The 12,691-nt window shown below is 47.9% G+C and overlaps 1 protein-coding gene across 4 annotated transcripts in view; it reads right to left on the bottom strand.

Annotated features, from left to right (window-relative positions):
• MRTFA (myocardin related transcription factor A) overlaps positions 1 to 12,691 on the bottom strand; it is a 614,269-nt gene that overhangs the window by 336,514 nt on the left and 265,064 nt on the right. For all 4 annotated transcript variants that reach the window (XM_069654401.1, XM_069654404.1, XM_069654402.1 and 1 more), the window contains one exon: positions 226 to 281. In XM_069654401.1, the coding sequence (XP_069510502.1) occupies positions 226 to 281 (56 nt within the window). The remainder of the gene's footprint in view (positions 1 to 225; positions 282 to 12,691) is intronic.

Below are 12,691 nucleotides of genomic sequence, written 5' to 3'. Positions count from 1 at the left end.
CAAACGTCAAGTTCTAAGACCTCAAAAGGGAGGCAAGGACTGCTGCAGTGACACCGGTTGGTCTTTTTTGGAATGTGGGCTAAAGAACAGCTTCATGGGAAGGGGAGATAGTAGGAAAGAGAGAGCAAGAAAGAAAAAGAAGGAAAGAGCAAAAGAGAATGAAAAAGAGAGAAGGAAGAAGAAAGAAAGAGAAAGAAAGAAGCATCTTCGAATCTTGCTCCTTACCCGGGCACGTTCCAAGCTTCGCCGCTGCTCATGAAATGCTGCTGGACTCTTCAGAGCTGCAAGAAGTAAAGACAAAATCAGATTCAGAGAAAGAATGCTGCCCAAATCAGGGAGGGAGAACTGTGCAAAATGTGCTGACGAGCCGAAGAGTGACACTCTGCGTTTTCTACAGTGAGAAAGGAGCATTATCCATAGAAGGGAGCATGGGACCATGCATCAACAATCACAGCTTAACTTAGTAGAAGTGAAGGACAGTTTAGAAGAACTTGCAGGCAGATCCTAGAAGGACTCATGCCCGAAATGCATTGGAACTACATGAAATAATAGCCTGTTTTTTCCACACACAAAAAAAAACAGAAGTAACTTTCATTTTTGGAATACAAAGACAAATGTATATTGCATAATTTGTTTTTTTTTTTAATTTTATTTTCAATGTTAACAATACAACAATACATTAAAAACATCAAGGTGATACCAAAATAAACTATATACATATATATTGCATAATTCAAAGAAACCCACAGGAGGAATTGAACAAGCATATTTTATGGTAGAGCCAGTGGAAGTTCACCCAGTCTCTGACAAGTAGCTTGGCAGAATCTCATGTAAAACACAATGCCTAGTGCATGGGGATTTCCAGTGTGGACCTAATAATTAGAAACATTTTGTTTAAGAGTAAGCAGTTGTCATTTACACTTAAGCGGTACCCAATCAATATGGTTTTCTGTGCCCTTGCTGCAGGACAGCACATGAGAACATTTTGTACTTCGTAAGACCAGTTTCAAAAGAATGGCATAGATGTATACTTGTGTGATCAAACCGCTTGCTAGAGACACCATCGTCAGATCTACATTACTTGCCTCCTTACTCACATACAAAGGCCCAAACTTCTCATTGCATACTGCCCCACACTCTGAACTCCTACATCACCACACCACACAACCATCTAAGGCACACTATGTCCACAACCACCCAACATACCACTCGTCCCCTTCCCATCTCGCCACACATCATACCCCACAGCCATTCTGCCACATGTCCTATCTTTAGAATCCCCCCCCACACACACACACTTCACCAGATTCCATTTTCCTACAACTCAAAAAATTGCATGCCTCAAACTTCATTTAAAATTGTCTGACAGATAAAACCGATACGTCCCATCCATCTTCAGATCCGCCTATACAAATCACACTCCCAGACCAACACCCCACAACCACACAATGCACCGCTTCATCTCATGGCACACCTCTGCTCAAATCAAATCTCACAACATCCCCACTGCACCATCACTCCACAAACCACAACCATCACCTGCAGCAACAATATTTATCCTAATGCTATTTACATGAGACTTAACCTTCACCCCATGGTCATACCAGACTAGACCCCCACAACTACAACAACTCCCCTTACATTATCCACACAATGCCATCTTTACCTTTTGCTACCCAACCACTGCCATCCCTAATCAAACGATCTCTCCTATTATCATTTCAAAGGCATTTCTTATACCAAAAGCAGCCCCACCCCACCATCATCTCCTTTTTCACCTTCTCCCACCTTAAAATTAGCACAGCATTTCTTACCACTTATTAGACAATGTGCCCTCTAACTCCCCTCCACTACTCTATCATGTACCAGTCTTCACATTCGCTTCTGCCAGGCCACCATCACCTAACAGACCACATTCTCCTCTTCTAATCCCTCTGCCACAAAAAAATCAATTCTCCTTTGCTACACTATGTCCCATCCTTAACATTGTGTTAGTGCGGGCTACAGTGAAGGGCGACCCCATTCCCCAAAGATGTTACTGTGTTGCAGTACTACATATAGCCCAGACAGGTTGGTGGTAATGGTACCTTACTTGTATACCTTTTGGGTGCACACTTGAACACCTATATTGGTTTACCACAAGTCATTTGACCAGTATGTTAGCAAGCATGGTAAAACACATTGTTTAAACCTCGTCTTTGTGGCTCACCATCTTTGTTGGTCATCCTTCCCAAAGGCAGTGATAGGACATTACAGTATATAATAATATTCTTCCTGGTCTCTGGCCACAGCCCGGGAGGGAGACTATGAGCCTGAGATCTAGTTCAGACGACGTAGGGTATCCTAGACCCTCTTAATGAACATTCACACCAGAGTGAGGTCACACCAGTACTTGATTTGGCTATCTATGATTGGGCATTGTGACAAATCAAGGGTATTCACCCCTTCTCCCGAAGGGGGAGCCTCCCCCTCTGAGCCTAAGGAGGCGAGCCCGCTCTGCAAGGCCCTCCCTAGGGGCCTGAGCAAGTGGGACCTCACAGAGTCTGCCCCTTAGGGGATAAGGACTCCTGTTCTTGTGAGGAACTCCCTAGCCCATCCACCATAGTATCATATTTAAGATCCAGAGATTTGGTTGAAGACAAAAATGATATATATTATGTACAAAGAAAAGGATCTGTCTCTTTAAGGAGAGACGTACATATTACTGAGACGAGTAGACTTAAGACGGAGAGCACACAGGCGAAGCACATAGTGAGCAAAAAGCGTATGCACGGGTAAGCTCCCTGACAGGGTGACGCCTGGAGGAGGCACAGTCAAGGAGAGCCGCAGAGCTCTCGACTCTAAGTGCTAAACCCCAGAATGAAACGCTGGAGACCTGGCCTTTTTGGGCAGAGAAGAACTAAGTCCTAGCCCCGTTGGTGGCATGACCATGACAAGTTCGTGCTGAGCCGTGCACCCGTCAAACAGCGCTGAAACCACCCAGCTGGGAGCCACTGAGATGCCATGCTGCCCGCACCAATAGTGGGCCGCAACGAAAGAAAGGACCGAGTGGGATACCAACAACATTCAGAAGCATGATCCCGATAGTGTTCCCCTGCAGATATAGAGATAACATGAGAATCGGGAGGCTGCCTGGGCATCATTAGGGAACAGGAGAAACTTGTCCAAGTGAAATTAATGAGATATGGAATATATAGCCATTTAAGTGGAACTTTGTTAATGCGAGAAAGAGAAAAATGAATAAGCCTGAAAGAGAAGTAATTGAGAACTGGTCACAAATACCGTGGAAAGTACCCCATAGTTTACAAAGTAAAGAGTGGAGCAAACCAGAGAGAGAGTTCTATAAATATGAATGTGAAGAGAAATCAAGTGAACCAGATACAAGCAGAGATAATCCAATGAGCTGGAAGGTCAAGTCACAAGAAATATACCCAACTCAAGAAGGCCTGAGTTACAAGAGTCAGAAAGGCACAAACCCTTAGATCAAAGTATAACAAAGCGTGCTAACAAAGTGTGTCGAAAAACTGTCCCTAAAGAGGGGATACAACCCAAGTGTATTGTGAAAGAATTACATGAATTTATCAAGCAGGTGGCAACAGACTATTTCTTTTTTTTTTTAGACTTTATTTAGGCTAACCAAGCAAGTGAACATAACATCATAGAATATCAGATATTAACATCATTTCAGGACATTATTACACAGCTCTGGAGACAATCAGTCCAATACGCCTTAAAACAGTTAGGGAAGAAAGTCATAACAAGATGTTGGGGACACAATTTTCCTGTCAGCTACCACATAACAGAACAGTATACCAGTTTGGGGGTTGCTTAGCCAAATACATTCTAAACTCCATCCATACGTCTTTGGGCCTGGTGGTACAGGGCAACAAACCCACGTATGTCTGCTCGCAATTCTGAGCCTAGGTGAGATCACTCACCCATCCCTTGGCCGTAGGTGGGTTCTGGTCCACTTCAGGAGTATACATTGTTTCGCTATCGTACACCCCATATTTATAAAGGACGCCAGGCGATTACTCTGTGCCACTGGCCATACCCCAAATAATACACACGCAGGTGAATGCTTCACCTGAGACTCCACCACTTCGGACACAATCTTAAGGACCTCATCCCAAAAGCTCAACAGTTTGGTGCAGCGCCAAAACATGTGCATATGATCAGCATTTTGGGAACGACACCTACGATACATTGCACACAATCTGTCAGGAGTGTAATACAGTCTGTTAAGTAATTTGAACTGCACAGGTTTAAATCTAGCATTCAGTGATACCTTTTTGGTATGGAGACACATTTTCTTCCACTGTTAATCGGTTAACATCATGCCAAAATTATCCACCCACTGGGTTCTAGCCTTAGGAGCAGGGTGTTGTCCCCCACTCAACACCATTATATACAGTGTAGAAAGCAATTTACGACAGCCTGCTGAATTGGCGATGAGCGCAAGCTCCGTATATTCAGAGGGTTTGGACGGGTAATCCTCCCACCATGCTGCTACAGCTGCCCCAAGCTCAATGCCGAGTTCCCGGCAATCCAGGACCAATCCGAGAGAGTATGAAATTTCCCTTCTGGGAATATATCGGCCATCTGCCGAAATTCCAATTCCTCCCACGTGTTGCAAGCGATCCGCACCATGTAGGACCCAGACTCCGGATTTTCCACAACGGTAGCTAGCCATTTATAGTATGGGTGGGTGATGCCCATTCTGACAAAAATCATCTGCCAGGCGCTAACCATAGCCAACACCGGATGATACGGGCAGCCGTAGTAGTATTTAGGATCTATAATCAAGGTTCCAAGACCAGCCTCCCCTGCAGCTAGTTCCTAAAGTCTAACACGAAGTGGTTGAGTGTCGCTTCCATACCAGTAGGTTGTTAACTGGGCCTGAGCTGCCAGTCAATAGACCCCAAAATGTGGCGCCATGAAACCTCCCTTATCATATGGAAGCGCCATTTCTGTCCATTTTTTATGGACAGCAACAGGGTGCCAAAGAAACTGCACCAGCAAGGTATGCAGTCTAACAAAGAAACACTTGCCAGGCAATATAGGTACGTTAACAAATGTGTGTAATAACTTGGGCAAGAGAATCGTCTTAACCAGTGTCAGTCTGCCAGCCAGTGTAATGGGAAGTGACCTCCAATTCGCTCATTTAATATCTACCTGTTGTGCTTGTGTCAGATAGTTTTCCTGTAAAAGAGCGGCTTTGTCCCTGGTCACCGTCACTCCCAGATATGTTATTTTATGTAGAGCCCAGCATAGGGGATATTCACCTTTAGGTTCTCTCGTGCATTCAGTTAAGAGAAATACCTCAGACTTTGAATAATTTATTACAAAGCCTGAGAACTCACCCACAAGTGTGATGTCTCGAATAACCGGGTCAAGGTTTGTCTGGGGGTCTCTAATGTATAACAGGACATCGATTGCGTATAGAGAGATTATTTCCGGTGGGCCTTTTAGTCATATCCCGCATTGTATATGGCGGTCCCGGATGAAGTCCGCCATAGACTCAATGGCCAGAGCAAACAATATGGGAGACAAAGAGGAGCCCTGACGAGTGCCCCTTCCCAACACAATTAGTTCTGAGAGGTCGGAGTTCACACGAACCCTGGCCAATGAGAGGGTGCACAGGAGTATATATCGGAGCATCTCAGTCCCCAGACCCATTTTCTCGTGCACTAAAAACAAGTATTCCCATGAGACCATATCAAATGCCTTCTGGGCGTCGATTGTCACTGCCACTGCCACGGCTGTCGAGTTCATCCTAGCTAATACATTGAACAGACGCTGTATATTAAGTGAAGTGGATCTGCCTGGGACAAAACCTGCCTGGTCACGATGGATCATGTGGGGCAGTAAAGGAAGCAGGCGGTTCACCAATGTTAAGTCCACGTTCATCAATGAGAGGGCACGATAAGAGCCCCATTCATTAGCTGGTTTGTTTGGCTTGGGAAGGACAGTTAAAATAGCTTCTTGTAGAGATTCAGGGAGTATTGAGTGTTCAAGAGATTCTTCCTACATTTCGAGGCGATGTAGGCCGCTGTATTCCTGGTAAAACTCTGAGGACAGTCCATCGGGACCAGGAGTCTTCCCTTTAGGCAACTCCCTGATCACTGCCGTCAGTTCCTCTGTCGTTAAGGGAGTATTTATTGGGTCCCCAGCCCCACCACTCAACCGGGATAACCGTATGTCCTTGAGTAGAGCATGTAATGCTCAATCCCCGTGAGCTGGACCCGCTGTGTATACAGCCTCATTGAAACTACAGAAGACTTCCAGGATGTCATTGTCTTTCCATTTGGTCACCCCTTGCTTGTCGAGAATGCAGTCAATACGGGCTCGTCCCCTTTCCACCTTTACAGCCTTTGCTAGTAATCTACCCGGTCTCTACACCTTGCCATATTTTCGGGCCACTACTGGTGTGAAACTATAACCTCTCATGTAGCATGGGATCTATACTGTTCCAACTCTGTTCATATTGACACTAATATAGGAGGGTCTGGGCATATTCAGTCTCCAGAGCCTTCAATCAGGCTTCACATTCCTGTAAGTCCCTCCTGGCCATTTTAACACCTGCTTCTCTGGAAATAGCCATATCCCTCATGTAGACCATGAATGCCTGCCACTGGGTGCTCTTAGAGATAGCCTCCACTGTATTACAGGAGAAAAAAGTTTTTATGTCGGATCTGATGTCTGCCTTTAAAGATAATGGGCCTCATTACACGTTGTGCGTTAAGGGATTAACGTTACCGGTAATGGAATACCGGTATCGTTAAATCCCAACCCCAATTACGACCCGAGATACCGCTATTAGCGGCACCGCTAAGTACAGTGCCACTAATAGCGGCTAGTCCGCGGGCGCGTGACCCTACATCCCGTAAATAGCGGCATGTCGCTAATAGCACACCATCACAAGCCATGCGGGCATGCAAATAGCGGCATGGTAAAGCCCCAAAAACCCCTTACCGGCATGGCGCTAATACCGGCATCGCGAACCACCCATTAAGAGAACTGAGCAGTGTTCCCACCTGCCACAGGTGGACACAATCACACAGGTGGAGGCAATGTAGACTGTGCCAGCACAAAAGGAACACATCACACCCCTTCACACACCTCTTCCCACACCAAGATGGTTCCAATATTAACAGCATTACATGGGCTGGAGGATATGATTGCAGTGCAGCAGCAACAACAACAGGCAGCACAGAGGAGACACAGGAGGAGGAGGAGGAGGGCAAGACAGGCGCAGCAAGCACCACTAGGGCACCTAGTAATACCACAGAGGCAGCCACCAATCCCCAGGATCCGAGCCAGTCCATTTAACCTAACCCCTGAGCAGATATACACCCTGTACCGTCTGGACCGGGATACCATCACCAGCATCGTGGACATGATACATGACAACATTGTGAGCCTCATAGACATCAGAACTGCCCCCCCCCCCTCTACTGAAGGTGGTGACCGTGCTCCACTTCCTGGCCACAGGCACCTACCAGCATACAGTGGGGCAGAGGCATGGCATCTCACAACCAGTATTCTCACGCACGCTGAACCAGGTACTCGATGCCCTCCTGAAGCATGCACATGAACACATATTCCTGCCACGGACTGCCCAGGAGATCGCAAACACCAAAGTTGGCTTCTATTCACTGGCAGGCATCCCAAGTTGCATCGGGGCCATCGACTGTACACATGTGGAATTGGTGGTCCCACATCACAATGAAGTAGTCACCGAAACAGAAAGCAATTCCACTCTATCAATGTCCAAATGGTATGTGACGTAAACAAGATAATCAATCACACATTGTTGTTGCCGATTTCCCGGATCAACCCATGATTTAATGGTCCTGCGGAACTCAACCATACCACGCTACATGGAGCGACTAGCCGGACAACGTTCGTGGCTACTTGGTGAGTATCAGGGCAAGCACATGGCAGTGTGATTTGGGGGGGGGAGAGATACATACACCAACTGGGTGTGATTGGGGGGGGGGGAAGAGATACATACTCCAACTGGATGTGATTGGGGGGGCGAGATATATACTCCAACTGGGTGTGATTGGGGGAGGGGGGATACATACTCCAACTGGGTGTAGACAGCCGTCCGTAGGACAAATGGACATACAGATGTACGCCAATGTCCATCAGGGAAGGCCACAATGTACTTGAGAAGAACCCACATGCAATTTGAAGCTGCACAACATTGAGAACAATCCAGGTTTCCAAATATCACACATCCATCCACATCCACACTGCACATCATGCCACACCACATAATACACAAATCTGCAACATGGCGTCAAGATAGTTATACAGAATTAGCGCAGCACAACATCAATAAAGCAATGTGCCCTTGAATGCATGCAAAGGGATCACCCCTAGCCATAGCATTGAAACACGCACCTATAGCACCACTGAAGTGATGCTTCACACACATGGCAGCATCGATGTTGGAATGGCAGTACACTAGCAGTGTGGTACCAATTTTGCCTGGACCCAGGGACAGCTAAGACCTGGCCTCATCCAGGACATGTCAATTACTCTCGGAGGCATGAATGGGGCATGTCCACTTGCAGGGTCGAGCTCACCTTTGCACATTGCAGTCACACAGATCGTCTGCATGCATGCTGGTAATCGTGGATTTCAATCACAATGCAAAGTCGATTTGTGTGATATGTACAGCCGCTCTTGAGGTGAACAGTAACAGGTCCCCATTCTTCCCCCCATACAGGTGATGCCGGATATCCCCTGAAGAGGTGGCTCCTTACCCCTGTATGGAACCCACAGAACAGGCACGAAGAGGACTACAATCGTGCACATACCCGTACCCGCGTCGTGATTGAGCAGACTTTTGTCCTTTTGAAGACACGGTTTAGGTGCATTAGCAAGTCTGGTGGCGCTCTCCTGTATGGCCATGAGAAGGTGGCCAAGATCACCATGGCATGTGTCATGCTGCACAATATGTGTATCAGACGGAATGTGCCACTGCCCCCTGACGTTGAAATACAAGCACCTGATGAGGATGATGATGGTGATGAGGACGGAGGTGACGGGGATGCAGGTCATGCAAGAGGCGATGGCCAGGAGGGATGTGATGTGAGACAGCATCTGATCAACCAAATATTCTGAGTAACATGGTTTCACTCTGTAGGATGGATATGGGTAGTAATGCACTGGTGTCTGTGTTGAAGCGCACAATGGACCCTGTCACCAATAAAGTACACATACACAACGAAGAAATCCAAGCCTGTGTTTTGATTAATCACCAGTGTATTAAGTCATTTTAAGATGTAAAAGTGCACGTCCCCAACTATCCCACCACCCTTCCCCCCTCCCCTCACAACAGTCCCGAAACACCCTTTACCCCCTCCCCCCGACAATAACCTTTTATGTGTCTGGCACAATGTTGTTCTGCTGCACACGTGGAAGGTTGACCCTGCAGTCCCTATTCCCCATTGCCACCACCAGCATTAGGAGGCTGGGTTGATGTGCGCCTCGTGGTGCGCGTGGAGCGGCGGAGGGAGCTTGTCTGCCTCGAACTAGCGGATGGTGATGTGGCTGTCTGTCCCTGTGGTGGTGATGGGAACTGGCGGTCCATTGCGTCCGCTATACGTGTGAGGACCTGCCTGAGTTGGCCAATCTCCACACACAGCCTGTTGGTACAGGCTTCAATCGCCTCCCTTGAGTGCCTGGCAGTCTCTGTTATCTCCCCCCTGAGACGGGCAGCCTCTTCCACATGCTGCCCAACCAGCACAGTAATGTCCTCTTGGCGCTGCCTGTTCCTGGCCAGGCCGAGGGCACTGTGGCGTGCTCGTGGTGTGGCTGCTGCACCTTCCTCTGCAACCAGGACATCTGGTGTAGCCACCGGTGGGCTACTGCACCCTCCCGTGTTGTCCTCGCCAGACTGGCCATGGACACTGGACCCTGGTGTTTGCTGTGGAGTTGCCTCTGGGGCTCCTGAGGGGGTTGGGGTGTGCATTTCCATGGAGAACTCTATTGGGTCCTCCACATCTGAGAGTGGTGCTGTGGCTGCCGCCTGACCTGTGGAACTTGTGGCAGCGGAGGGATGGCCCTCCGTGGCTGGAATCTGTGGTGGGGGGTTCACATCTGAAGGTGTGGCAGTTGTTGCTGGTGTGGACTGCGGTATGGTAGCAGTGGCACTCCGACGATGTTTGGCACTCTGCATGGGAACACTTCTCCCTTTGCCCCTTGATGTAGTGGGGGTGTCCCCTGTGTCCTGTTTTTTTTTCTTGGCAGGGGGTGCCTGAGTCGCAGTGCCAGGTTCTTCACTGTCTGTATGTGAGCCTGTGGGGGACAAAGAGGGGGATGGCATTGGTGGCGGTTCAATGTACTTCATGCAGAATATGTTAATCATGCTGTTGTGCGCATTGGGACTTCATTGGTAGGGATGCAGGTGATGGGTCTGTTGAATGGATCATCCATGCATGGTTCTGTGTGGCACTTGTCTGTGGTGATGCGTGCATGTGTGTGTGTTTGGGTTTGACACTGACATGGCCAGGGTTGTATGCATGTATGGATGTTGGCGCATCCATGAGGTGAATCTGGGCTCAACATTCACAGTGCATAGTTTCATGTGTACACTCACCTCCATCTGATGTAATGGCCACACCATGCCCCCCGACTCCCTCGATTGATTCAACACCAATCGTGTTGGCGCAGGTCTCCTCCCACTCCTTCAATTTTATTGGCAAATCGGCTCCACCTCCTGTGGCCATGGCCATGTTGCGGTTCGCAGACAGGATGCTGCGGACCCGGAGGCGGAGATCGTCCCACCACTTTCTGCACTCCCGGACAGTGCGGGTGGTGGTGCCCACCGCACTCACTTTCAGGGCAACCTTTGCCCAGATAGCCTTCTTCCGGATCAGGGTCTCCCGTTCGCATGTCATTTGAAAATACCATGTCGGCATTCGCTGCAAGGGTCTCAGTCAGCATTGTTAGCTCCTCGTTGGTGAACTTCTCCTTGCGCTGGCGGTCGGTTGTTTTTTTTATAGCCTTAGGCATGGCGAGGGAATCCTTGAGGCTTTGGAATGGCACAGTTCTCGGAACAGGTCCAGGGGGCAGAGGATGGCAATGGATTGTGTTTTTAAAGATGGCTGCCGTGCTCTTTCCCGTTCCTGTGCGATGACGCTATTTCCGGTTCCGCTATTTAACGGTGACCGCTAATTGCGATGGCCGCTATTAGCGGTGACCGCTGTTTGCATGTTGCAGGAGGTCGGAAGTGTTATAAGCGCTTTTATCGGTGCCGCTAAGGGTCTTTTTAGGGTCTTTCGCGGCATGGTGGTAGGGTCATTACCGGCATAGCGCTATGCTCGTGTCGGCGTACTCGTAATGGTACGCTATTAGCGGCCTCTTGCCAAGGCGGACACGTTAATAGCGCCATGCCGGTAAATGTCGATTTTTACCGCACACCGTGTAATGATGCCCAATATCTCCCAGAGCTTCTTGTTTAAATCTCCACGAGCTGCCCAGATTGTTCGAGGTATTCAGATCCAGAGCCAGCACCACCGGGGAGTGGTCTGAGAGAGTTTGTGGAAAAATATCTGTATTTATGGCATTGCCAATCAAGGAGGAAGAGATTAAGAACATAACGATGCGCAAGGACATATCATACACAGAGAGAAAAAGGTGTACTCCCAATCATTTGGATGTAACAACCACCAAATGTCTTTCAAAGATAGGGAGACCATATGGTCGTAAGGGCTCATGCCGCATTGGACCGAGTCCTGGGGGCAGTACCCGTGCGATCAAGAGTTTGGTCCAGTATTAAATTCATATCACCTCCCCGGATAATAGGGACCCCTACATGCGCAGTTAGTATGCCTGCCACTGCATCAAAGTATTCCGGGGTATCATTATTCGGGCCATACATGCTCACCAATAATAGCTCCACCCCCTCTATAACACACAGGACAATCACTTGACATCCCTCGGTATCTACATACACCTTCTTTTCAGAAAAGCCCACTGATTTATGGATTAGCATCATGACTCCCCAAGACTATGGAGTAAGATGTGAAGTATCTGTTAGTTCCTCATTGGGCTGCAACACCCAGACGTGTATCTGACAGAAGGTATGTTTCTTGCATTAGCAATTTCTTGGTTTTGTCTTTATTTACATATGCCATAATGTTCCGTGACTTGGTGAAATTCCCTAGCCCCTTAACATTCCAGCTCATCATGATGGTTTGCATTGCATTAGTATAATTATATTATGAAATAATTTGTCATGATCGTCCCGATCTTCCAAAATCCCCAGTTCCCATATCATTGTCTGCGAGTGCTTGCTTGCAAAGATATTTTGTATATTTTCGGCCAACCCAACTAAGTGCACAGGTTCCACTGCACCACTTGTGTGACACTAGATAACCACCCAGATACCCAGTACTCTTCCCCCACCCTCACTGCCACCCCCCACCAGCAGTGTAGCAGCCCCCTCATCCTCTTTTCCTCCCATCACAATTCCCTCTAACCAACCATAAACATAACCACACCAACAAATACCAAGCAATTGCAATGGGTCTTACTGTTGCCTTTGTGGGTGAACTTGAGCTGTTACTAGGCCGGATGTAATAGTGACTTAAGTTGAATAATAAGTACAATGTCCTCATAATCATGGCAGGACTACTTATGAACATATGGAGAGAAATTGTCAAACCGGTAG

Source organism: Ambystoma mexicanum, chromosome 3q, assembly GCF_040938575.1.
Source record: "Ambystoma mexicanum isolate Mex_15411 chromosome 3q, UKY_AmexF1_1, whole genome shotgun sequence".
Taxonomy (NCBI): Eukaryota; Metazoa; Chordata; class Amphibia; order Caudata; family Ambystomatidae; genus Ambystoma; species Ambystoma mexicanum.
The sequence above is the reverse complement of the archived record's forward strand: the minus strand, read 5'-3'. Positions and strand labels throughout refer to the sequence as shown.